Source organism: Syngnathoides biaculeatus, chromosome 2 (genome assembly GCF_019802595.1).
Source record: "Syngnathoides biaculeatus isolate LvHL_M chromosome 2, ASM1980259v1, whole genome shotgun sequence".
Classification (NCBI taxonomy): domain Eukaryota; kingdom Metazoa; phylum Chordata; class Actinopteri; order Syngnathiformes; family Syngnathidae; genus Syngnathoides; species Syngnathoides biaculeatus.
The window spans coordinates 9904668-9931625 of NC_084641.1; the positions used below are offsets into that span (position 1 = coordinate 9904668).

Here is a 26958-nt window from a genome sequence, read left to right on the forward strand (position 1 = left end):
AGGAAGCATTGTTTTTTTACTTCGGCTATACATCGGATCATTCTCTGACCTTATTTGGTCACACATTCTATCAGATTGAAATGTAATCCAATAATTGTGCAAGTGTGCATTCATGTTATTGAAGTTCATTCATGTATAGCCCAGCAGCCATCCGGCTTTCGAAGGGGTCGGACATAAACTGTGTCAACGTATACAACCTATACGGCCATGATAACAGATTCACAGAAGCTCTCAAAAATCTATCTTCCCGAAACCCTTCAACACATCAACCCATCACTGTCGGGTGGAAACGTTTTACATCTAAAAATGGTCAATTTCACATTTCTTTTTCCACAAACTGATACTGTTAGTCTCTCCTTATGTCATTTATTTTTATGCATTAGTAACCAATTTCCAAGTGTTGAAAATAGTTTGAGAACGCATCTATTAACTCTCTTGAATGCCAAAACTGCATCAGAAGTGCTGTAATATTCAAATTTGAAAGTTTGGATGTTTTTCAAACAATATCAAGTAAAAATTAGTTCTTCAGATACATTTGAATAAGTATGTTTTCTTGTTGAAAAGTGATGTGTAATGCTTCAGTGCGGAAGGAAGCCTTTAGCCACGAAGGTATGCTGCGCACATTTCCGCTTATTTAGCTGCTCAGTCAACACATCGTTTTAATTATTGCATCACTCATGGGTTTAAGACCTTTGGAAAAGAGAAAGAAGAAGATGTAGCCACAATCGTTTGCTCTTGTGAAGGATTAAAGGCTTTTCATCATATTCGGGTTTGGCGTGACATTGATGTGGATGGCTGACCATTTTAATCAATAAAGAGTCTTACAAATTAGCATTTGAACATGATTTGCGGGAGGTATTGTGTGGATGTTGTTGTGCGGTGGGTTGTGCCTCAATTCAGTGTTGAACAATGCTGTGTTTGGTAAGTAAAACAAGAGGGTTGTTGTTGTTGTTCTGGGGGGGGGTTGTAGTTCTTGAAAAGCATCACATTTGGTAGTCTGCGGACTGTGCCGGACAGCAACAATATCTAATAACTGTGGCATAACGCAAGATGACACAATTCCAATGAGAACAGAACCGACACAATATGCACTTTAGAACAACAATGTAAATAACAGATGAATTTGGAGAAGGAGCCAGAGTTTAAAAACAAACATAGAAGAGCCCTGAGAGAAAGCATGATCTTAACGCCAAATTGCCTTTTCTAAAACGTTGAGGGTTTTTAGTGGTGTGTGGCAGTCCGTTCTATTACAATAAAGCTTTACTTCATTTCCAGACCTGATACAGAAATACAACATATGAGCGTGTTGTGACCGTTCCTCAGGGTTTACTTCGTCCAATCAGTACCAAAATGTTTTATTGTAAGTGTCTTATGGGGATATGGCTCCTGAAATCTCCTTTCTGACAACAACCATGGCATTGATTCTGGCCTCAGGGGTCAAGGAATGACCTCCAAACCCCCTTCTTTTGTTGAAGAGCACATAAGCGGCTCTGCTTCCGCTCGGATCCCGTAGGTCCACAAGATTTGTAGGATGCTGTTCCCCCTCACGGTCCTTCTGGATTCGTGTCTGTGTAACCTGGTTTCCAACTGCGCTCTATTTTAGCGGGAGAAGAGGAGGACGCTGCTTTATTTTGGATTTCTGGTGGCCCGGTTCCTCAGCCCGAGGTCTCCAATAACCCAATTTGAGTTGACTTTTCCCGTTGAGGGAGCGCCATGGCCCGAGGCTACACACTGTTACAATTCAAATGGTACAATGAACACACATGATCACACGGCGCATGTTCACCTCTTTCTTCTTTTACAAGCCTCAATAGAACATTCGACCTAATAATGTTCCTCTTGTCTTCACTGGACAAAAATACGCCACGGAGGTTTATTTGAGCCCTCAAATTTCAACAAGTATCCATCTGAATTTTTACATTGTCATGTGCAATCTGGACTCATGTGGACTTTACTCATCGGAAGAAGTCGTCAGACCTTGGCGTCACATCTGCACTTTGGGTGGCAGAACCTCCTCTGGCTACAGATTGACCCACATGATTAACGGCCCAGATTTGAGGAGAAATGCATCAGGACTTGCATAAACTTTGAACCATCTGGTGGAAACATTATATAAAAATATGATGAACCACCTTCCAAATCCCTTCCGGCAATTTCAGCTCCAGTGATGCCAATCGCTGGTCCCCACTGCCCAGGAACATGCACCAAACGTGGGCCTTTGCTGTGGCTCCCCTCATCTCTCTGGAGCGCTCTCTCCAAACACATCCGCGGTGCCTTTACCTTGTCACCCTTCAAATCTCTTCACAACACCCACCTCTTTAGAAGTACTTTTGTGATTTTAATTCATAACTTCAACTGTGTTCTGGTCCTTTTATTGTGTTGCTTGTCTGTACTTGGAAAGCATCCGAGTATTTTGAAAGACATTATATAAATAACTCTTATGTATTACAAATCAAACTAACATGACCTTCAGACTGGTGGTCCAATATCACAAATGTTGACATCTGAATGAATTTGATGAATGTCATGACAGTTTGTATTTTATGCATTGGGTGTTGGGGGAGGGGGGTTTGGGCAAGCGATGTGCACCGCAAAATGCTGGGAACGTCATTGAAGGCTGAGTTGTGCTGCTGGGAGCGCGAAGCCATTGTTTGAGTTGGCACGGCGCGGGGCGCCTGCAGGCCACGCCATCAAAAGGATTTTGTCCGATGCCCGAAAGCTTATTGTTGAACATTGTCCCCCCTGAAAATTTGCATAGAAGAATCCAAAATGCAAAATGTTCTGCAAATGACAGCTGCTTGATTGAAACAATGGAAGCAAAATGGCTTTTGGTCGCACTGCACTTGTTATGCTAATAGCCTCTCTCCCAGTTTACCACCACCCCACCAACCCACCACCCCACCACCCCAAGCCACCGCCTAGAGTAACGCCATACAAATAACGCTTGTCCTTCACTCTGTTGCACAAACCTGAAACAAAACCCCACATTTGTTTTTGCACCCCAATCACATCAACACGAACTCAAGTAGGCACGCCAATAAATTGCAAGTTAAATGGCAACCTGACTTCCTGAAACACGGTGGCAGCTCTTCTGACCGAGATGGTGGCACCGATGCGCAGAATGCTAATGTATTCACCATCCTCAAACAAAGTAAGTGTTGAAAAAGCTCCAGCACTGCTCCACTGGGCTCCATGACAAGCATGTCACTTTAGGACACGTGCACGACAGCTGATGTCAGCAGAAGCAGATCATTGACCTTGGTTCTGCACTCACTCACTGATGTCCTCGAAGAGGTGTTTCCAGTTTGTGAAGGTTTGGCGTTATGTCACACTGCAGGTTGGTGACCTGAGCATGACGGTTCACTTTCTGCCACTTTCACAATGTCTCTTTATCCTGTTTGGGCCGGTTGCTTGGTGCTGAAAGAGATGGGCCGCGCTCGCCTCTCACCCTTTGAAAATTAAGTTGCTGTCGCACGCCTATGGTCCCATTGTATTGGAAGCGAGGAGCTGGTGCTTGGTATTCCTGGCACAGTGTGGCCTTGGTGGCGTGCTGCCATTCTGATTCCCTCCCTCACCATTCCAACTCAATCTAGGCCCTGAGCCCTCTACTCTGGCCGCCTCCCCAGTGGGTTCAGACTACTGTATGTGCGACCAGGTCTGACATGGGAACTGGTCGACTACAGGAAACTGACACTTGACTGCAAAGGAGGTTTTCTCATTTGCATATTGTTGCTTGCTTCATTGGGGACAGCTAAGAGGCATCTCACCTGCTATCTTGTGAAATGCTCCCTTTCATAGGACTCATGCAGCTGGTTTACATCCAATTTCCCTGGAGTCACTGTTGATGGACATTTTTTGTTTCCCACACCACAGCTCCAGAAATCCCCATTTTTCTTTGTCAGGTAGTGGCCAGACAGCATCATTAAGGCATCAAACAAAGACCTGTGCAGAATACGTGAGTGAGGTATTATTCTACGGTGGTTGGTTTTACTCCAATACAATAGAGAAAACAAGACGAAAATAAAATATACATTTTTACACAAAAAGAAGAGTACAAAGTAGAATAGTCTCCAAGCAAGACCAAGTATCAAACAGTGCGTTCATACTGTACAAATAATGGAGGGTGATGGAGTTATAACAAAGAATATGGTAATTATGGTACCAACATGATGTTCATATTGGCAAAGTGTTAGTGTAGAATCATGAGTCAACGGTTTAAAAAGTTAGTTTACCACAAGGGTAAAGAATATATTGGAATGTCTGCTTGGTTTGGGTGCGCATTGTTCCACCGTGCCCTATTAGAGATCCAATTTCGTACAACATTCCACTTCCATGTGAAAGCAACATGTCCTCCAATTCAACTGCCATGAAAAGATCTGTAGCGGTTGAGGGAACGCACAGGTTCAGCTCTGAGACTTCATTGTCTTTGCTGCTCATTGGTTTGGCAAGTCTCTGCTCTGTTGATCAACTCATTTCCCTAATTAGGAGCTCTTAGCAACCTTGCTGACCCTGAGAGAGTTCAGGACAGTGCCAGAATCATTTTTCTGAACAAGTCATTCACATCATATGGCCGGAGAAACCGACCAGGGAACCCCTGAATTGCATCGGTGTACGTGAACGTCAAAACCACTTCATATTTACTTAGAACCGTGAACCATGTGCCTTTTAAAAAAGTTGTTTTTTTTTTGTTGTCAAAGAATGTCCATGTCTACATAATGGACACTCCATTTTGGGATTCCTATTGAAATGATTGTGGTATGGATTTCTTTGAAGTTTGCAGAAGCATTTTCACCAACTGGTCTACTCATGTGGGGGTTGATGTATTCCAGAACCTTCCATTTAGACTTCTTTACTTGTTCCGTCTACTTCAAACTGATCTCTATTGCGACCACCATGTATATTACAGACACAGTGTCAGTATTTGACATTTACATAGACCAGTTACCCATTTTGTCCTGTTTGCAAATGTATTAGTCCTATTTTTCTTGGGGGCGGGGGGGGGGGGGGTATACAAAGAGCCACAATTTGGAGTTTTATATAAAGTTTGCTATGCACTTGCAGCTCATTGTCCGGTTCCAAAGAATGTGCCCTAATCCGACCAACCATTGGGGATGAGCCTGGGCCTTAATGAGGTAATAATGATGGCAGCTTGTGTAAATGTAGTTGTTGTTGAAGGTACTCGACGTCGGGGGGTCACCATCAGGAAAACGCTTCCCTCTCATGAATAGTCATCGGGGCCACACGTCATCCCCGTGAATTTTAATCAAGTTTACATCCACAGTTTTTCCTGCTCATTAATATCCATGAGCCAACGAGGGTCTCCTTTGGGGTTCATCTGTCGGCCTGATGGAACGCAGATAATTGGAATGGCGCACCTTCGTATGTTGCATATTTTTGCCTTCATTGCCAAGTTTTTTTGTTCCGATCATCCAGTGAGAAGTCATCTCTTGTGTGTCTATCAATTTGCATCAACCACTTGCGGCCACATGGTGCAGCTGAAATGATTAAAGTGAGTCAGCTCCTGTACGCAGAGGGGACTCTGTACTTAAGTGACATTACAGGTACCTGGGCGGTACCCTGAGAATGCCTGATCTCAGAAGCTATGCAAGGTCGTTGCTTTTTAGTACTTGGATCGGAGACCACCCAGGAATACCAAGTGCTGGGGTTGGGCAATCAGATGCTCCCAAAATTGCAGCCTATGTGTGCCTGCCGCATGCTGCTGAGAGTTCTAACTGACTAACTCATGATAAAGACTGAAAAAAGTAGAAATACTCAGTCAACGCCGCGACTTAAGAACAAAGCCAGATAAATAAATAAAGGAAAGCGTGGTGACAAGGTAATCAGAGTTCTGAGGACCGGGGTTCAAATCTCGGCCCTGCCTGTGTGGAGTTTGCGTGTTGTCCCCGTGCCTGCATGTTGTTTTCACCGGGCACTCTAGGTTTCCTCCCATGTACCAAAAATATTCATTAATTGGGGACTTTAAATTGCCCCTAGGTGTGATTGTGAGTGTGAATGCTTGTTTGTTTTTAGGTGTCCTGCGATTGGCTGAGAACCAGTTCAGGGTGTACCCACCCCTCCTACCCGAAGATAGCTGGGAAAGGGTCCGGCACTCCTGTGACCCGTTTGAGGACATGCGGCTCAGATAATGGATGGCTGGAAAAAAGGAAAGTCTCTGGAATGTACTGAAGTACATAAGTCACACATTGCGAATTATGTACAATGCCTGTTTTGATAACTTGATAAAACGGGGGAAAGATTGTTTCTTTTGAATGTTAGATGTTTGGAGAATATTATTCATGGCTCTTCATTAAATGATAATACCAGGCTATCTGAGTTGTGTACTTGTGTAACTTCCTCCATAATGAACATGTGACCTGCTCTCATGATGCCTTCTGCTGGTAACGCTTGATGCCATGCCATGAGCTGTTGTTGTGAATGACTGTTCTGATGTTTTTGTTACATTCACAAATGAATCAGGTCACTGTCATTTTTTAATTCGCCGTCTTCACTTTTGACACCACTCTGAAGCCCTAGATGACAAACACTGGCTGCAATACCATCTATGGCCAAATCACACCACTCACAAAAAGTTCGTGAGATTCTGCTTTCAGGTCAGCGGTCCAGGTAAACTTACCTTGACTGTTTTGGATGAACATGTCCAATGTTCAGTCTTTCAGTACATTTTGAAAAGATTGTTATTCCCTAACAAGAAGCTGGACAGCAGCTTTTGATCCTTGAAAATGTCCCTTCCATGCCTTTTTGTGATTCCTCCAGTTTCTGTATTCGTGTTGGAACCTGCTGATGACACTGTGTGACACTCTCAACTAAATGGCCAGATAAATTGATCGTTATGTCAAACTATGAGCGACATGCAGAGGATCGCTAAAACACCTATGCAAGGGAACGTCTACTTTGGTATGTGTTAGTCTTTGTATCGTTGAGTATCGGGTGTTTTTATGTTTGTTTGAGGTTTTTCTTTTTGCCAATACATATCATTCATACAATTCATACAGTAGAAATTGGTCCACACCAAACTCATCTGCTCACCCATATGGATTGGCTTTTTAATTCCTGGTTTCCAGCAATCAAGCAGCACACAAAGCATCCCATGTGCATGTGAAACCTTGAGTGTTTTCTGGGATCAGCGTCACTTCACACGTTCAGCCACTGTTCAATAACCCATTGTGTGGCCAAGAAAGTTCCAATTGCTGACCTTTGAAATACAAACACCATAGAATTCAAGAAAAGGGTCAAAACACAAGAAAAAACCTCTAAACAATAACCTTTACCACGCCATCGCCCTTCTTCAACACCTTTTGTGCTGTGTACCTTCAAGAAAAGTAAAGCTGATGTTTAATCAGATATCTATTTTATTAGTTTGTTTCTTATTGTTTTCTGCATGATACGCTAAAGTTATTCTCCATCAAATTGACGTTTTCCTTGTCAATAAATGGTGAAGCAATGATTGTAGACGGCGGCATAGCGACTCAGCTGGAAACCGCTGGTCTCACAGTTCTGGGGACCCGGGTTCAATCCAAGCCGTCCCTGTATGTTCTCCCCGTGCCCGCGTGGATTTTCTCCGGGCATTCCAGTTTCCTCCCACATCCCAAAAACATGCAACATTAATTGAACACTCTAAATTGCTCCGAGGTGTTATTCTTTGGCTGCCAACCAATTCAGGTTGTACCCCACCTCCTGCCAATTGACAGCTGGGATAGGCTCCAGCATTACCTTGTGAGGATAAGCGGCTAAGAAAATGTATGTATGCATAGATGAAAGTAGCTCCCAAAACCAGACCAAAACACCTGACGTACAATAACATTTATTAAAATAGAGAGACGCACGTGCAATGTAAGGGTATGAAAACGTTATTACAAAAAGCAATAAAACAAATGGTGCTGCACAAATCGAGGAATACCCGACTAAGGTTGGTGGCAGAGTGGTGGGGAGAACAAACAGTATCCATAACAAATGGGAAAAATCAAAATCAATAAATTCAAAATAAAAAATCTGATGTACACACTGGTAGCAGGGAAGCCAGAAGACTATAAAAAGTAAGCACATAACTCAATAATAACAAATGACAGAAATACAAAGCTACAATGATGAGTTAAACAATAGTGGCAAAATAGGGGGAAGCAAGTCAACAGTCCTAACCCTAACAGTAGTACTCTGCAGAAGCTGCACCTATAGAGCTCATGCACGTAACGTCACCATTTTCACGGCGCCATATTGCCGGTCAAAAAGAGCTGCTCAACGTTGTAGGAGACATTGAACTGGAGCAGAATATTCACAATGCCCGAGACTTGTTGTGCTGTTGGTTGTTACAACAAAGGAGACACATATTCAAAAGAGATCATTCTATAGAATACCAGTTGAAAAGACCAGAAAATATTGGATGGATTTCGGCAATTAAACATTTATGGATGGTGCCCAACAAAATACACACAATGATCGCTTCATTTCGGGTGGGAATTATTCTTCTCAATCTCAAATTCCCAAGAAGTATTGATAATGCCAAGTTGGCTCATTTGAGAACAATACTTATTTAAAAAAAAAAAGTCAGTCACAGAGAGTAGGGATTTTGGCCCACTCCTCCACAGAGTTTCAGCTCCCTCCCAAGATTTTCCATTGCATTTAAGTCTGGAGACTGACTAGGCCACACCAGAACCTTGATGTGCTTCTCACGGACCCACTCCTTGGTTTTCCTGGCTGTGTGCTTGGGGTCATTGTCATGTTGAAAGACTCAGCCACGACCCATCTTCAATTCTCTGACTGAGGGAAAGAGGTTGTTCCCCAAAATCTCACAATACATCCTCTCCTTCATACAGCGCAGTCGTCTTGTCTGTCTCTGTGTTCTTGGGATGGAACTTCATTCGTCTTCCTCCAAACATGAGTGGAATTCTGACCAAAAAGTTCCATTTTGGTCTCATCTGACCACAAATCTTTCTCCCATGACTCCTCTATCATCCAAATGGTCATTGGCAAACTTAAGACGAGCCTTGATATGTACTGGTTTAAGCAGGGGAACCTTCCGTGCCATGCATGATTTCAAACCATGACGTCTTAGTGTATTACCAACAGTCACTTTGGAAACGGTGGTCCCAGCTCTTTTCAGGTCCAAGTCCTGTCGTGTAGTCCTGGGCTGATTCCTCACCTTTCTAACGATCATTGACACCCCATGAGGTGATATCTTGCATGGGGCTCCACTCCGATTGAGCTTCTTCCATTTTCTAATGATTGCTCCAACAGTGGACCTTTTTTCACCAAGCTGCTTGGCAATTTCTCCGTAGCCCTTTCCAGCCGTGTGGAGTAGTATAATTTTGTCTCTGGTGTCTTTGGACAGCTCTTTGGTCTTGGCCATGTTACAAGTTTGAGTGATTAGTGATTGGATGGGGTGGTCAGGTGTCTTTATCCAGCTAACGACCTCACACAGATGCATCTGATTCAGGAATGGAGTATACATACATACATACATTGAATGGAGGTGGACTTTTAAAGGCGGGCTAACAGGTCTTTGAAGGTCAGAATTCTAGCTGATAGACATGTGTTCAAATACTTATTTGCAGCTGTATCATACAAATAAATCATTAAAAAAATCATACATTGTGATTTCTGGATTTTTCTTTTTAGATTATTTCTCTCACAGTGGACATGCACCTACGATGAAAATTTCAGATCCCTCCATGATTTCTAAGTGGGAGAACTTGCAATATAGCAGGGTGTTCAAATACTCATTTTCTTCACTGTAACCCCAAATTGACTCACTTGAGAACAATGCGTATTTAAAAAAAATACTAAACCGTCTGTCCGTTAACGGAGTTAAGCGTGTGGCAGCAATATGCTTCAGTGTATGGAGGCATTTTTTTTTTCACTCATAGTTAATGAATGCAAGTTTGAGTAAAACCAGGCGTCATTTATTTAAATATTGGTATTTGTATTGAAAAAATCTGAGTGGGTACATCACGGTGTGGGATTGATTGAGAACAGACCAATCAACGAAGTATTTGTACGCGTCCAAACTTTTCTATACTTTCAAACTTTTAAATCTCGATGACTTGCTCACCAGATAAATGTGCAGATCCAGTTGTCCAAGACGGAAGCTGGTTAACAGTCCAATTTCTTATCGGCGAAAATGACAGACACTTGGCAGAGAGGACCCGTATTTAATGCCAAAGTTGATGTCATTTTTCCACGTACTGTACCTACATTTATTATCACCTTCTAAATGTTTAATGGTATCAGACAAAACTCTGGGCGTCGTGCTATAAGACATATTTTTGTTTCATCTCAGTCGCTTTAGCATTGAACAATGCTTTGTTTGACCGACAATATGGCCAGTCACGTGATTTCGGTGACCTAGGTCCACGAGCTCTGTAGTCCAACACTAGTACTCTGCAGCAGCTGCACCTACAGTATAAAGCCGTCGATTGGGATTTAGGGCAGGTACATTGGCAAAGCTTCACCCACCATCGCGCAAACACACAAACACACACTCAAATTGACAAACAAACAGAAATGAAAATAGAGATGTCACAATGTTCATATTTTTCAGAATGGAATGGCTGAATTCCACTTACATTTTTTTCTATTGTAAATTTTGCTTCACTTTTCATATAATTCCGTTATAGTCCGTTTTTTTGCAACAATTTAATCATGAAAACTGAGGTTCCACTCTACTAAATGAAACAGGACATTTATTGGTTCACTCATAGACCTTTTGGTGAATATTTTCGTCCAGCTCTCTGTCAGATAACGGCAAGTTGTGCAAAAAAAATAAATAATGAAACAAATAGATAAACAGTTCAACAGGTACTTTTAAAAGTTTACAAAAGGTCAAATTTAAGTTCACCTGTCAAGGTTATTGTATATTTTAGATTCATGCTGAAATTTGAGCCCAAAGCCCAATATCCCAATGTTTTTTCTAAATCTTGTATATTTGCATTCATTGAACTGTGATTTGTGACTTTTCCTGCCACAGCATATTTTTTTTTTTTTTAAGCAACTGGAGAAGGCTGCCCTGGACAACTTTGGAAGGTTGAACGAAAATCAAAGCCTCATGTGCTTAATATAGACAACTCATTTCATTTTTGATAAACTGGAAAGTGTTTCAGTATGACATTTTGCAGTTTTTGTCTTTTTCTTTTTTTTTACTTTTGTGTAGTTGTATGATTTGTGTGTGTGTGTGTGGTGTGTGTGTGTGTGTGTGTGTGTGTGTGTGTGTCTGTCTGTCTGTCTGTCTGTCTGTCTGTCTGTCTGTCTGTGTATGTGTATTGATCCAACATTTAAAAAGTCGAACATGGTTGGATAAAAGTATTTACATTTTTTAAATGTTTGGTTTAAATTTAATGCAATACTGTACTGTAGTTGGGTTTTCTTTAGTGCATTTACGGTAAAAGTACTGAGCAGGATCCTGTTGCGGCTTCAGCTATGGCGTCACCTATAATAAAGCATGTAGGATTCCTAAGTGAAGTAGAACGGCCAGGTTTGTACAGCTGCTTCACCCGTGAGTTGTTGGAACCACAACATGATGTTGAATCACATCTCAGAATTTGCGTGCCACAACTCAGCGTGCACGCACTTCACATGGAGCAAGGCTGGGGAATATTTAACGGAGTCTGCTGGCGTTTCATGAGCCCACTAGCAACTAATGACGCAGCAATCCAACTTTCCATCAACTTGCTGTGTGATTTTATTTCTTGAAAGATAACTCGATATAAAAATTAGTCCTCACAGGCCAAGTAAGCGACGTCAAGAACGTGGCTGCTGAGTCTATGTGTGAACTTCTGGACACAAGTTTTGGCTGACTGTCACTCTTTACAAAGGTTTCATTTTGTCTTTGTGTGTTTTGCCACTTCACCCGTTCAATAAGAGGTTGAAAGTGTGTAGGTGTAGGACTGGTAAAAAAAAGAAAAAAAAATGAAATTCTTGGAACCAGGTTTGCCAGAACCCATTTCACACGGACATTCAATGCAGCTGAGGGGGGCTGATTAAATTCAATCAATAGGAGAATTGATTTAAAAAAGATTCAATAGTAACAGCCCTACATAAAGTAGGTGACTATTGCTTTTTTCCCCGCACTTATGTGGTGGCATATTTGAAGTTCCTTCATAACTCAAAATTTGTCTTAAAGGAAACAAAAAACCCCCAACCAAACGGCTTATAACTTAAAACCTGTAACCAGTCAAAAGCTACTTTATTAATGTTTATTTTGAATGTTTTCTTTCTATTTTGGCCCATCAGTACTACTTCTCCTTATTCCCTCTTTGCTTTCCATCCATCCATCAATTTCCTTCACCGCTTATCCTCACGAGGGTCAGGCGAGTGCTGGAGCCTATCCCTGCTGTCAACGGGCACGAGGCGGCGTACACACTGAACTGGTTGCCAGCCAGTCGCAGGGCACAAAGAGACAAACAGCCACACTCACACCTTTGGGCAATTTAGAGTGTCCAATTATTGTTGCATGTTTTTGGGATGGGGGAGGAAACCGGAGTGCCCGGAGGAAACCCACGCAGACACGGGGAGGACATGCAAACTCCACACAGTCGGGGCCGGGATCGAACCCTGATCCTCAGAATTGTGAGGCCAACGCTTTACCAGCTGACCCACCGTGCCGCCACCCTGTTTGCTTTAAAAAAAAAATAAAAAAAACAATTATTCCACCCACGATGACATCTTGAGTGTCTTCTGATGGTAGCTGGAAATCCCCAGACTATCCCAACATTCCAGTCCAAGTTTGTGTCGAAGCTTTTTTAATGTCGCGTGACTCAAGGAGCTTACAACTTGGTAATAAGAAATTTATTTTGCAACAGTTACCATGAAGAAAACATAGAAATGTTACTGTACACGGACCACTTGTTCTTTATTCTAAATGAGGCTAAGTAAACAAGTGAACTAGTAAAAAGTGTATTTAAAAAAACAAAACAAAAACAAGACATCTTCCAGGCAGAGATGAAGATGACGATTCACATGACACGGTTTAGGCGTCTCATGACAACACTCATATACAGTACCTCTTTGGTTCCTTGAATGCAGTCTTAGAAAAATAACTTTTTTAAAAATTTGATGTCCCGTGTTGGCAGCGTGGGCGCTCCTCAGTGCAAATAAAGTGTGAGGGGGTTGCAGGAGGGGGCAGAGGTGGCAAGAGGCATCATGATGCTGCATTGAGCAACGTGGGAACGTTCGGTAGAGCGTGTCGAGCAAACTACAGCGCATTAAAGCGATGTAACTACTCACCGGGCGAACGTTTCAAGTATTGCCGATACTGATAGTTTGTCGCTGGCGTTGAGCTTTTCTGCCGTGCGCTCAATATGTTGCATAGCTTGTGTGGCGCTGGCCTCTTTGACTGGTGAGGCGCCACCTAACGCTGACTACAGGCATTTGAATCTGCAAGTGCTGCCATTGTGCGAGGAGCTGAGCCTCGGCGCGAGTCTGCGATTTCAAAATGGGCTCTGAGGTCACCGAGGTCAACTCCAGCGCACAGCCATACGAATACAGTGGCACCTTGACTTACGGATTTTACTCGTGCCGTGACAAAGGTCGGATACAACTTACTCGTGTAACAAATTGACTTTCCCCACTGAAATACAGTTAATCTGTTCCAGCCCACCGAAAGAACAAAAAAAAAATTAGGAATGTGTTGTGAAATGTAAAATATGATCAAAGAGATGTAAAGAAATAAACTGTTTGTAATGTATAATTGGGCCAAAATTCACACAAACACTGTAGCATTTGTGTGCGTCTTAGAGGGAGAGGAACCGATTGTGTGACATCACAAGCTCTGTCCCAAGCGCCGGTTGGTTGTCAATCATGCTGTTAGTTTAGTGTGAGAATCTTCTCCATGCTCCTTGTGAGGTTTTTTTTGTATTTTAGTGTTTGTTTGTCCTCTTCATTTTTAAAAAAGGGCATTGGTGACACACTTTTGGTCTTTTTTTTTTTTTTTTACTCGCATGGTGATGGATCTAAAGCTTGCTCAGAATTCAAATTTTGCCTTGTAAACGAAGCAAGACAATCAACCAAGCGACAGGTCTTAACTTGAAAAAAAAAAAAACTAAATCGGGGCACTTGTAAGTCAAGGTATCACTGTACAGCAACAAACATAAATATATGTACAACATGAGCTTATATGCAAGCACACGGGAGGTCTTGCACTTTTCTACGTGGTCCACCTGGTTCTGATTCAGTGGGGACTGACACGGCCACGCTCAGAAGAGGTTAAGCGCAGCCACACTCCTCCACAATCATGTTGGGCACGTCTCGCTTCACAATGTTGTACTCGTCATCAAAGTAGAGCATGGACATGGTGCTCAACCTGGTCGGGATGCAACAGGAGTTCATGGAGCCCGGACTCATCCCCCGCATGCGATACTGGTTCACGACAGCGGTGTGGAAAGACGACGCTGACCCGGGGACTCCTGCCATATAAGCGGGACACTTCCCTTCACAGTAGTTCCCGAAGTAGCCGGACGGTGCTATGATCCAGTCGTTCCAGCCTATGAGCCGGAAGTCGATGTAGAACTGCTGGCGGCAGCACAGATTCGCGCTCCCGTCACATTCCAGTCCTCGTTTCCGAATCCTATGCTTGGGGTCCACCTGCCGGGCCTGCACCACCAAAAAAGGCCGGTGCGACTCATCGTTGCGGTTGAGGAGGACGGGCGCCACCCCCGCCACCTCGCAGCCCTCGCAGCGCACGTCCAGGTTCTGGCGCCGGTCGCCCTGCTCAAACACCGAGCGCACGGCGTGGGTCAGCGTGAAGGTGTGCCACCCGCTCCGTTTCAGCTCCACACATTTCTCCACCAGGTCCCACTTGCTGCTCAGGCCCGGTTCCTGGTAGTACACCTTCACTGTCACCTTCCGTCGTGTCCGCAGGTCAGCGGGGGGAGGCAGCAACTTGAAGTAGAGCCAGAGGGTGGCCTGCGTCACATCCAAGTTCGGGTTGCCCTCGCCGGAGATCAGGAAGAACAAACTAGACTTGGACATCACCAGGTCATCTGCAAACAGCAGCACAATGGAGGATCGATGAAAACGAAAGTTACGACAACACCTCAGAATTTGCTTGCGGGCCAGGCGAGTCACCTTTTTACTTCTGCTGTAAGTACAGCAGAATTCTTCGGGGAAGGATTCTGGCAGTGGCCAATTACAATTTGACTAATTGTCAACTCTTTACCCATTGGGTGTCAAACTCCAGCCCTGGGGCCAGAACTGTTGCTCATGCTAAACGACCCGCTAAAGCAAATACAATGTATCTAGTTTATGTGTCTAGCAAAATGCATTTGTTATTTTTTTTCTGGCAGAAAATCAGTTCAGAAATTCAAATTTGTCTTCACTTCAACTGGTTTTATAAGCATTTACCTTCACCACATCCCTTCTTTAAACATAAATTCCACAGTACTTAGATGTTTGATTACCACTATTTATAATGATATATTTGCACTGAAGATGTTAAAAACATGTGGTGTTTAGTAATTAGTAGTTGCAGGGCTAATTGCAGTGCCTTGAAATTTGAGTTGAATGTGTTCCGTGACCACGCTCATAACTCATAACACATGCATTTGAAATCATCTTTTCCCCATTGGAATGAATGGAAATGCCATAAATTGGTTCTGCCCCAACAAAAGAACTTTATATTTTTTTATAAGGGCGGCACAGTGTATCATCTGGTAAGGGCGTTGGTCTCAGAGTTCTGACGACTGGGGTTCAAATCCCTTCTCCTCCTGTGTGGTTTTTGCATGTTCTCCCCATGCCTATGTGGGTTTTCTCCGGGCACTCCGGTTTCCTCGCATGTCCCAAAAACATGCAACATTAATTGGACGCTCTAAATTGCCCCAAGGTGTGATTATGAGTGCAGCTGCGTGCCCTGCGATTGGCTGGCAACCAGTTCAGGGTGTACCCCGCCTCCTGCCCGATGACAACGGGGATTGGCTCCAGCACTCCCCGCTCCCCTTGTGAGGATAAGCAGTTTGGAAAATGGAATGATGGATTTTTAATAAGGAAAACAGCATTCTATAATATTTTACCATGTTTAAAAAAACTGTAGGAGTAATGGCATTTTTCAAAGGAATGTTAAGTATTAATCAACATATGCATCATGATTTAATACTTCAAGTCAAGTCATTGTGCTCCTCCTCCTGGTGTCCCCTTCTCGGCCACAGGGTGACAGTACAGTACAAATAAAGAAAAGTCACTACTACACTGACTCAATGCAATGCAAAAATGTTCCTTTTACGCAAAGGTTAAAGAATACTGTAGATTCCTATCAGTACTGTTACACATTTTCTTCCATCATTTGAGTTCAGTTCCTGGTTTTTGTCACTTAAAAGAATACAACTCTGCAACATATTGATGTTAATTATTATCCTATGTATTTTACATTGTTAGCCTTCTGATAGCGAGGGGATTCCAAAGGCAAAGTTGCTTGGTATTTTTAAATACACAATCACATAAATGCAGAGGTAAATTTGTTTAAAATTTCATTTCACAGTAAACTTCGACTAAGGATGGCATTAAACAGCTTAAAGTCTCTTTTGGGCTTTTTTCATTTTCTTTCTATCAGCCAAACTGTCGCTTACTGTGAAGTGAGTCGAGTTACGTTCATTGCCACCCGCGCTCATACTGTATCTCGAGTTTTCTCATCAGAACAAAAAACGAGTCATAACGACATCTCATATCTTGGAAAAACTTGTTTTAGATCACTCAAGGCATAACTGATATGATGAACTGATTATCCATGTTGTGTTTTTTGCAGTCGTGAGTGCCTCTCTTGGGGGAAAACCACAACTACCATCTGGCCTGTGACCAAAATGAGATTGACACGCCTGCATTATGTTCAAGAACAATCTCATTGGCCGTGGATCCAGGGCAGGGAGAACACATGTTCAGTACAGGTACAGTATACATGCTGATTGACAGCTGTCAGGTGAAGAAGATTAGAGCAATCATTCAGGTGTGAACTTTGTGAACTCCCAGCGGAGCCGATTGAGACTGACACTGAGAACCTTAAAGCTTCACACTCGGATGCACATCTCCATGTAAACGCACTAACACACACACACGGGTTAGATCCAGGTGCACATTGATGCCTGGAAAGTAATACACAAAGTCATGCAACTGTCGGCAAGTTGGAACTTCAAACAGCGTGAAGCCACGTTCAGGTTACGTGTGAGGCCCATATTTTTTTTTTCGCAGGCCTCCATTTACTGCTTCAGTTCTTTCTGACTCAACTGTTGTACTCAGCTGGAAGCCACTCGAGGCACTGAAGCAGCCAGTTGGCAGGGACCATTGTCAACAGATGCATCCCAAACTAAAGACCGTCAAAGCATCGTGACTCGTGCTTCCCTTTTGGAATGTGACAATTTAAGAGGGGTCCAACTTTTTGGCAGGGCAAAAACACATCAGGTGCTGTCAGCAACAGCGGTAAAATAAAAAATAACCATATTTTTTTAGGGAGCCAGGCATCACAGTTTTTGCTGCATGTGTATAAATTGCCAGGTTGAAACTCTGGTATCGATGAAGAGTATTCATCAAATCCCTGGCGGAATCTTGGCCATCTCCGAAAACACCCATTTTCAGGAAACAAACAAAAACCTCACATTTTTGGAGCCATTATCATCACATTGTGAAAGACAACAAGCAATTTTCATAATTTTCGATGGGCCAACCGTTTGGGAAAATATTGGACCCATGTGAGGAGCAACAGTGCCTCGACATTTGGACAGCAGTGTTCCCTGGCTCTATCACAGGTCACATATTGCATATTCTGTACTTTGCATTTTTTCCCTCATTCATATCATGCATAACTATCCAATTGTGGGATTTTTTTGGTGCAATTAGTTTGTGGTGAAAGAAACACTTCCCTGCCAAAACACTATAACAGTTTTTTGTTTTATTAAAAAAAAAAAACATTAAAACTTGTAACACAAGGAGTAAATATATATGTATATATATACATATATATAGTGTAGAATAGTACCGTGCAATAGGGTACATATAAGATCTAAAAATGTATTTTAAGAGTAAAGAAAGTGTGTATGAGTATGGTTGAGGTTTGTGGGAGTGTGGAGAAAATTAATAAGACTCTGGCGAGGTTCATAATGCTGTAAAATATGTATCTGCTGAATAATCAAAAATTATGTGGTCTCCACTTTGCAGCTTTTAACTATTGCTGGGGTGGTCTGGCAGCTGACCAGCACATAAATGAGGGATTACTGCAGTAACTTTCCACCCAACAGTGACAATATAAACTCGAGCAATGTTTCTACCATCACTGTGTGTACTAGTACAACAAGTGATACTTTGGCTGCATTTTTGTGGTATGTGGAAGAATCACTTCAAAAGTATAGTTGAGTTGTACTTAACCTTTTACTAGAATATTGCACTTAATATTCAAGAACTGTTTGTGTTTATACTTTTATTTAGGTACAGTTTCATTTAACTTTTTTTTTCTCCAATCCATTTGAATTGAATCATCATTTGACTACATGTTTTTATTTTTGCTTTACTTACAGAGTTTAATGTTCAAAACTGCACAATAATACTGCAGCTTACAAAAACATTGAGGAAAAAATCTTTATAGGAATAAAACATCTGGCTCTTTTTTAAAATTAACAATTAGGTCCATTATACTTCAATATTCAGAAGTCAATCAGACTTGGAAAAGCTACGACAGTATTTGAGATGGTGCCAAAGGTTTGAGAACCACAGGACGACCGAACGCACCTTTTTCCGCAAAGCTGATGATCTCCGAGCTCTCCTCCAGGACGTCGTTGCTCATCGGGTGCCCGTCCAAGTTAGGGATCTCCACCCTGCCGTCCTCTCGAAGCTTCCCGGCGTGGAGCTTCCGCAACGCCGTCACCATAGCGGCCTTCGGCACCGGGTGTGTGATGTTGGGCCGCTTCCTCATCTGCAGTCTGCTCAGGATGTGCCTCTTGACCGCCTCCAGCAGGTCCGCGTCCAGCCGGCTGGGTTCGGCGTCCTCCTCGGCCTGAGCGACGCCGCAAGACGCGCAGCTATCCCGGGACGGGGTGCGCGCCTCCCCTTCAGTACCGGTCCTGGGCGCAGCAGTGCAGAGGATGCAGAGGACGCAAATCGAGAGCGCAGCCAATCGGAAGAGCCAACAAGTCATTTTCTATGTGAGAATGAATAGAAGAACGCCGCTCCCGCTTTGGTCACGCTTCAGGTTAGAAAGTCCAAAGTGAAGTCCGGGTAACACTTTTTTTTTTCTTCTTTACATGTTGTATCACATCACAGCTTTGGCACTCGTACAGATGCAGGCAGGAAGACGAGTCACGCTTCATCGGCCAGGGAAACCTAACCCGAACCCTTCAGCATATTCCACAACACGTGAATCCATTTGAGAAGTTGCGCCATTTCTTCATAAGTTCCAAAACGCGGCTGCTGCACTCGGGGCGAGGAGCAGGAGGATGAGGACGTGAAGGAAGAGGAGGTGGAGGTGGAGGTGTGCCAGCCAGTGAGTCCATTCTGGCATCTGGGATTCAGCACCCGCAACACCGCGGAGTCTTTCTCGGCACGGGTGGGAGGGGTCAGGGGTGGGTGGGAGGGGCCAGGATAAATACTCAATGATTCCTCACGTTTCACTTGAACTTTTTTTCTTTCATTTAATGAAAAACAAGACCCGGTGCACAAGTTCCAGGCTTTTTCTTTTTTCCTTTTTACTGGTTGTCTGTAGTGGTGGACTAAGTTTTATTCGACTCTTTTGTAATGCCCTCTTTTATTTAGGCAAACATCAATACCAACTTGTATTAGTAACTCTCAATTTTGTCGCTCTTTTTCATAAACACACTGAACGGGATGTGTCCCCACGTTGGCGAAGAATGATGCTGCAGAGGATTTCAAGTCTCATTGATCTCCGCGATTCATCATCTAAAAAACCGCGCTGCTTTGCCCACGTGCAAAACGAACGCGTGTGTTTTCAGTTTAGGTCGCGCAACGTTTGTGAGTATAACGGCACTGTAAGTACGGCATTTCGTTTTATACAATCTTTCGGGGAGAGGGATTTATATAAAAAAAATTCCTAACTGTTGATTACAAATCTGTTTAAAAGAGAAGTTAAAGTGAATTTAGGACGTGAAATTAAATGGGTTGGCTTGTCTAAAGTGGGGGTAAATAAGTGGTAAAATAGCGCCATCCTTCTTTGACCCACTAGAACTGCAGTGAATTAAATTACCTTTTTTCTTTTTAATTTCATCTGGTTAAGAATGAATAAAACTCACCCAAACCCAGCCAATAAATTATTAATATACAGTACTCTTGAATCATTTATCATTCCACATTACAGATAAAACATCGTGTGCCCAGTGCCTGAAAACCAAACATATCCAAGACAATGGTATATCATAATTGAACTAATATGTCCGACTGCGTTCTCCCACGAGAAAGTGCGCCGTGTCTAAAGCCAAAAAGAAGACTAGAATGACAAACGAAATAAAATTCAGAGTATTGTGACGTCATGTCCGGTCCAAGTTATCTACCGTTTTTTTTTCAAAGATAATAACACGTTGATGTGTCACTCTGTGACCATTTCCCAGACTTATGAGCAGGAGGGATATTCGTTAAAAATCGCAGGTTTTGTTTTTTTTTTTGGGGGGGGGGACTACTGCGTCGAATGTAACATTTGACCTAAAAACAGTTTTCTGTCGTGTTAATATGGGGCATGTTTAGCCACAAACATTCAAGTCGTCGTTGTCTCCGCTCGCGCGGTTACATTTAAGATGTCAGAGTGACTCCTCTCATTCGGACTTCCTTCTTGGACCATTCGGTCACAACACAAGGTGGGGCACGAAAAGTCTGCTACTAGTTCAACTTGACACGCTGTATGGCGGATAACTTTGCCTACAAGTGAAAAAAGTACTAGCAGGTGAGTTTGGTGACGTTTTCTTTACCGTTTAATTCGCTCCGTGTTTGTTCGCTTTGCCGACAATGCCTCGCGTCAGTTCTACTCAAGTGTTTTCCCCCCTGAGGGCGGAAAGCGCGATCTGGGATTGAACTTGTCACGTGAGCGTCAGTCTCTCCGGCCAATCGTGTGCGTCGGGGTTTTCCCGAAAACGATTTAATCCAATCAAGAGTGTACATTTTGTTTCGAGGGCGGGAATCTACGAGTGGAATTTGGTTGCCTGTCGGAACTCGTTGATTGGCTGCCAGTTTGATTCACTCTTTGAATTACTGTTCCTCTTTAAGTAAAGCCAGTAATTAAGGTCATTATTATTCTCCAGTACACGCATTGATACCTCACGTTCATTCTTCACTATAGTGGCTCACTGTGATGGCTGAGAGTTATTTGTATCTTTGTCCAGTTTCATACACTATGGTAACTTTCGCCGTGTTGTCCCAAAGAGTCACGTGGTGTCTGGGTAGGCAGGTAGCCAATAGAATTCGAGAACCGACCACAAGTGCGTATTTGGTTGTTCACGCTTATTTCTATTGATTAATAAATTGTAAGTCGTGTTGCCCTATGGACTTTGCAGATAGTCATCAACGAAGGATACGTAGCCTTTTTGCGGGGTCCCAAAGACACATGAAGTGTATTGAAAGTTTACGTGCAGCCACAGCTGGAACCGGACTGACAAAGCATGCTTATGCTAAAACGCATGGCCTGTATTGCTTTAGATTTCACATTAAATTATGTTTGGCACAAACAAAAGAAAGATCAACCTCACATTAGGTATTAACATGAATTTCACTCAAATACTTTCACTTTTGGTGATATTTTACCTCTCAAGTGTACAATATACAAATTACAATCAGATATGTGCCTTATAATATTCAAATCCACGTCATGTACGGAACATTTTTCAGTCAATAACACACACGTGTATGTGTTAGGACACTCGTAGACTTTCATTAAATGTTTTCTCCCAAGCCATTATCAAAAGTTGTTGTTCAAGTATCTCTGCTCAGTCACACCAGGTGGACAGAGTTGGGACACGTTTGTTTATCACTTTGTATTTAGGATTTTTAAATAACTTTATTGGCCATCAGATATTTACAGTAGTGCGTCAAAAGAAACAAAAATATCTAGAAATACTAATATATAAAAATAAACTGGTATACTGAGCATGACAGCGACGTGGTGCATTGATCGGACTGGCAAATTATGACATCAAAACGGATCAGCAAAAAAAATGCTAATTATCGGCCAATCTTATAAGGCCTTTCAAATCAGCGCAAAGTCTAATAATTACACTACAGTATATTTATTACATGCCACATCCCAACATCTTTACCAACCTACCTATCTTCATCCCCTTAGTCACTGTAACCAAGCGGAGTTGATTCTTCATCTATCAGCCACATCATGCCGTGCGTTTGTGTACACATCATACTATAGGGGTTTTCAAATTTTTCCATTTTAGGGATCCCTTTGTTTTTCCCTCACTCCCCTTCACAATCCTAATACCGATCAACAGAACTGCTGTGTTTAGATATTCATAAACTGTTTAACTGAAAGGAACTAAAACAACTTCTACAAAATTGAACAGATCGTTTCTCTATTGTTGCTGGTGGTGTGCGCTCCTTCACCTAAAAACATGACCGAAAGGAGATAGTTTTTAAAAGCACTGTTGATCACTTAGCCATTTGGTCGCGATATTGAGCTACTTTTCTGATCAAGAGACTTTTAAGAGACATTCAATTTAAAAGCTTAAAGTTGGTCAAATTAGGTTCACCTGTGAAAGTTATAGCGCATCCTGAAATGTCACTGCAAAGCCGGGGTGTGTGCAGGTATAGCTGCGAGGCATCATGGCCTCGAGCAAAAACAAGAGCCAGACGTCTCTGGCGCTCCACAAGGTGATCATGGTGGGCAGCGGCGGCGTGGGAAAATCCGCCCTCACGCTGCAGTTCATGTACGACGAGGTGAGATCGCAACGCTCCCGTTTCCCAGTTGGCTCGTCTGTGCGTCTTGTCGCTCTCGATGATTTCTGTGCTTGCAGTTTGTGGAAGATTATGAGCCCACCAAGGCCGACAGCTACAGGAAGAAGGTGGTCTTAGATGGAGAGGACGTTCAGATTGACATCCTGGACACGGCGGGGCAGGAGGACTATGCCGCAATCAGAGACAACTACTTCCGCAGCGGGGAAGGCTTCCTGCTCGTTTTTTCCATCACAGAACAGGAATCCTTCGCAGCCACTTCAGAGTTCAGGTGTGATGACTTTTTTGACCAAGTGTGTAACAAAAGATTCATTTGATCGTTTAATATGACACTTGGTGGGTGGGCAGGCACTGTAGACACACACACAAACTATGTCCAGTACACCAATGACGATTCTCTAGACTTGCTCTTTTTTTTCGCTAGCAGGAGTTATCAAAAGGTTCTGGGTGCACACAAACAGTTTTATCCTCCATTATTTTGTCAAAGATGATTGTCTGTCGTGATGCAGCGTCTCACATGAATTTGAGTTGAGTGGGTGGGTACAGTACTTGAGTAGCGTATCTACGCCACAATAACAAAATCTGATCTGCTTGTCTTCCATGACTTATGTTTCATCAGCTATTGCACAGAATTGACAGACCGTGTACATGTCAAACATAAATTATGTCACAGACTCAATTTTATCTACTGTATATTGTTCATAAAACAGCAGAAAAAAATATTTAGATGGCATGGGACCTTTAAGTGGTTATTTTTCTGACCACTTTTTTTTTTATTGTTCACAGAATGAACGTAATGCAAGTAAAGAAAGGGCAAATATTTTCCAGTTAGTAAAATGGCTATTTTATTTATCTAAGAAACCACAGTAAAAATGTATATTTACTCTTGTACTTTAGTGTATTTCAGAGTATGTGCTTTAATCCAGGAATTGTAACACTCTCACTTTCACGCAAGTCTTTTGTTACACAAGTATATGGATGTAACTACTTTTGCCATCTGTCATATTTGTTATAGTGGAAACGTATGTAATTGGTGGTGTCTTTAGGGAGCAGATTTTACGTGTGAAAGAAGAGGACGCCATTCCCATGCTACTTGTGGGGAACAAGTCGGACTTGGAGGAACGGAGAAAAGTTTCTGTTGATGAGGCGGCAGCGAAAGTCAATGAATGGGGCGTTCAGTATGTGGAGACGTCAGCCAAAACCAGAGCCAATGTGGATAAGGTACACACGCACACATGCACACTGGGTTGCTAAATTCTGGGAATTTACAAAGTTGGAAATGCTGGGGGACCTTCCGTTTTAGTCACTGTTTGTGTTAAGTATGTTTTTGTTCTTCTACTTGTTGAGCGTGAGTCAGCAAAAGAAAAATAAAATTTTCCATGGCAATCAAAAGGAATAAATGAATTCAAGTTTGTTATTAATGGGGAGCTTAAATATTGCTTATGTTTTAGAGCAGGGGTCTCAAACTCACTTTACTTTGGGGCCGCTGGGGGCGGAGTCTGGCTGCAGCTCGGCTGTAGGCTCAGCGCGCATGGGCGTGCCATTTAAATTAGAAATCTTAAAAAACAAATCCCATCTTCTCAAATGTCTTTATTTTTTTTTTTAACACAAAATAAGATAAACAAGAAAGCTGGTATAATCAAGTTGAGGGCAAAACTACTAATAAAACTCTCCATGGCAACACTGCTGTATTTTTCACTCAACGAAAAATGTTTCTCTGACGTATCAAGCCTGGTCGAGGTCACGCCACCATGATTGGTAGGTTCGTCAGCTCCGCACACAACAGTGTCAAAGTGCATTCATATAAAACTTGAGGGCCACGCTAGCACTAAACTTTCATAGTTAGGTGAGGGCCACAAAATATCATCTTGGGAGCCGCAAATGGCCCATGGGCCAGAAGTTTGAGAGCGCTCTTTTCGCGCAATCATAACTTAATCACCTACATTTTTTTCTTGATTTTCATAGATATATATATATTTTTACTTTGTGCTGAGACAAAATCTGAGATAAGAGTGAACTTCATTTTTCCTGCGGTATACATAGATGTTTGTATGAAAAACAAAATGTTTATATTAATGCTTGAACATGATGCCTTTCCATTAAATTACCCTCAACTCCAAGTGAATTCCTATTGAACGTTTTCAAAGTAATCTTTCCAAAATCCATCATGGTAACTCACTGCAAACTTTCTGGAAGCCTTCCTCGCCTTTCGCAGCCCTGAACATTCTGATAAGATACTGTGTTTCTCTCAGGTGTTCTTTGACCTTATGCGTGAGGTGCGCAAGAAGAAAATGGCTGAGAGCAAAGACAAAAACGGGCCAAGTGGAAAGAAGAAAAAAAAGCGCTGCCACATACTTTAACATGCCAAAGAACACACTGAGAACACAAATGCTGCAGATGTCTGACCGCCACCTGGCCAACACCTTTTTAATCAGGACCGCCACTCCAGCCTGAAATCATGTCACAGGAAGTCACCTGAACTGGCCTGTTCCTCAATTACAACACAGGTCACAGTTGTGATTATTCGCACTACCTGTCTGTGTGAGGAACGCTGCTTGCTTCCGTGTTCTCTTCAGTTTCACATCACACTTTTAGGAATAATTCTCACTCTCTTCCCACGCTTAAGCCTTTACCCTCTTAATATTACACAGATCACGTCTGAATCAACGCGTATGTTCACTACAGACATTATTAGATGACAAAAACATTATTAATAATAAAAGAACCTCACTTATGTTTTGTACTTCTGTTTGAATTAGTTATCATTCAGTACAGTTCTGAAACATTCTTTTTCCACCAGATGATGCTGGAAATCTTCCTTTCAACCAATTGTTCAAAGGCAACAGCTATTTGCCTGTGCCACAATCGTCATATTTCCCTTCCTGCGGGTCGTCTTTAAACGCATGAAACAATTTCTGTTTGAAGCAAGTCATTTGTAAACATTTGGCCTTTTGAATCACAGGGTTTCGGCTTAAGTCAAGCTGTGTACAAAATGTAAAATAGCAACATGTTGAAGAAATGCTATGCAATGCTTTCTGGTTACTTTTGGAGTGCCCTTGAGCAAGGCACTTGATTACTCCCTAGTTAAAGAAGTGTAGCAATGTTTGTGCTTTGCCTGTTTCACGATGATGTGAGTGTGGTGTGAAATTTGGTTACTTGCCACAGCCCACAGGGGCTGACATTTAATTGAGAGACAGTAACAGCATTCCACTTTTTTTACTCATTTATTGTGTCTTGAAAATAAGTCAAGACGCATGGATTTAATACAGAAACAAACAATAGCCACAAGACAGCAACACCTTTGGAGGTTTTTTTTTAAAAAAGATGCTTGGATAAACAAGACAAATGTACATTTTTAATCTAGAGAAGTGTCAACACAAACGGCAGGACCAAAACCTTGACCATGTTTTCAAATACAACTGGGTTATGTTATAAAACAATATTGACAGTAAAAAAAAATAAGTGAATAAATGGAAGTGTTAAGCATTAGTAACTGAATCACTCTAGTCTGACCGATCTGTACATTTTATTTTTTAAATGTATGTGCATGAGAGCGCGCATGCACAGCACAGTGGAGTAGACAACTGGTTAGCACATCTGGCTCACAGTTCAAATCCCTGCTGTGTGGAGTTTGCATGTTCGCCGCCTGTGTGAGTGGGTTTCCGCCATCATCCCAAAGATGTGTGAATGTCAGTACAAATTATTTTGTCTGCCTCTGTCTACTCGACCAGTTCAGGATGTACCACGCCTCTTGCCCAGAGTCAACTGCAATACGCTCCAACACGAAGTGAGCATAAGTGGTATGGAAAAAGTCTGTCACTTACTTGAGAGTGGAAAGGAACTGATATGAGGTCATGTGATACTGATTAGTTGCAGCCTCTACCTGCTGCTCTGTTCTTCTTAAACTAGTTCCAGAAACTGAATGAATGAATTTTTAACAAGGACATGACCTTCCTTGTCACTTAATGGTTTAAATTTTCATCTGTAACATAATAACTGGCTCAAATAAGCTTGTCAATGTGGCAGCATACTGTCAAATATCCTCATCTTCTCCTTCGTTTTGTAGTTTTAGTTTTG

At 42.4% G+C, this 26958-nt stretch overlaps 2 protein-coding genes across 2 annotated transcripts; one reads left to right on the forward strand and one right to left on the reverse strand.

Moving 5' to 3' along the window:
* Positions 1–13919: 13919 nt before the first annotated feature.
* Positions 13920–22719, reverse strand: LOC133507343 (inhibin beta B chain-like). Its single transcript, XM_061832287.1, has 3 exons — positions 20898–22719; positions 18715–19514; positions 13920–14990 (listed from the first exon to the last, which is right to left on the reverse strand). The coding sequence occupies exons 2-3, from the start codon at positions 19118–19120 to the stop codon at positions 14215–14217; spliced, it is 1182 nt and encodes a 393-aa protein (XP_061688271.1). The 5' UTR covers positions 19121–19514; positions 20898–22719; the 3' UTR covers positions 13920–14214.
* Positions 20584–26370, forward strand: LOC133507349 (ras-related protein O-RAL-like). Its single transcript, XM_061832299.1, has 5 exons — positions 20584–20872; positions 22735–22866; positions 22944–23152; positions 23928–24102; positions 25134–26370. The coding sequence occupies exons 2-5, from the start codon at positions 22753–22755 to the stop codon at positions 25239–25241; spliced, it is 606 nt and encodes a 201-aa protein (XP_061688283.1). The 5' UTR covers positions 20584–20872; positions 22735–22752; the 3' UTR covers positions 25242–26370.
* Positions 26371–26958: the final 588 nt, after the last annotated feature.

Excerpts from the sequence above, each read along its gene's own strand:
- LOC133507343 (XM_061832287.1), bottom strand. The coding sequence starts at position 19,120 with ATGACTTGTTGGCTCTTCCGATTGGCTGCGCTCTCGATTTGCGTCCTC. Across the intron at positions 14,991-18,714 it reads CATCAGCTTTGCGGAAAAAG|ATGACCTGGTGATGTCCAAG; the intron begins GTGCGTTCGGTC and ends TGCTGTTTGCAG.
- LOC133507349 (XM_061832299.1), top strand. The coding sequence starts at position 22,753 with ATGGCCTCGAGCAAAAACAAGAGCCAGACGTCTCTGGCGCTCCACAAG. Across the intron at positions 23,153-23,927 it reads GCAGCCACTTCAGAGTTCAG|GGAGCAGATTTTACGTGTGA; the intron begins GTGTGATGACTT and ends TGGTGTCTTTAG. Across the intron at positions 24,103-25,133 it reads CCAGAGCCAATGTGGATAAG|GTGTTCTTTGACCTTATGCG; the intron begins GTACACACGCAC and ends TGTTTCTCTCAG.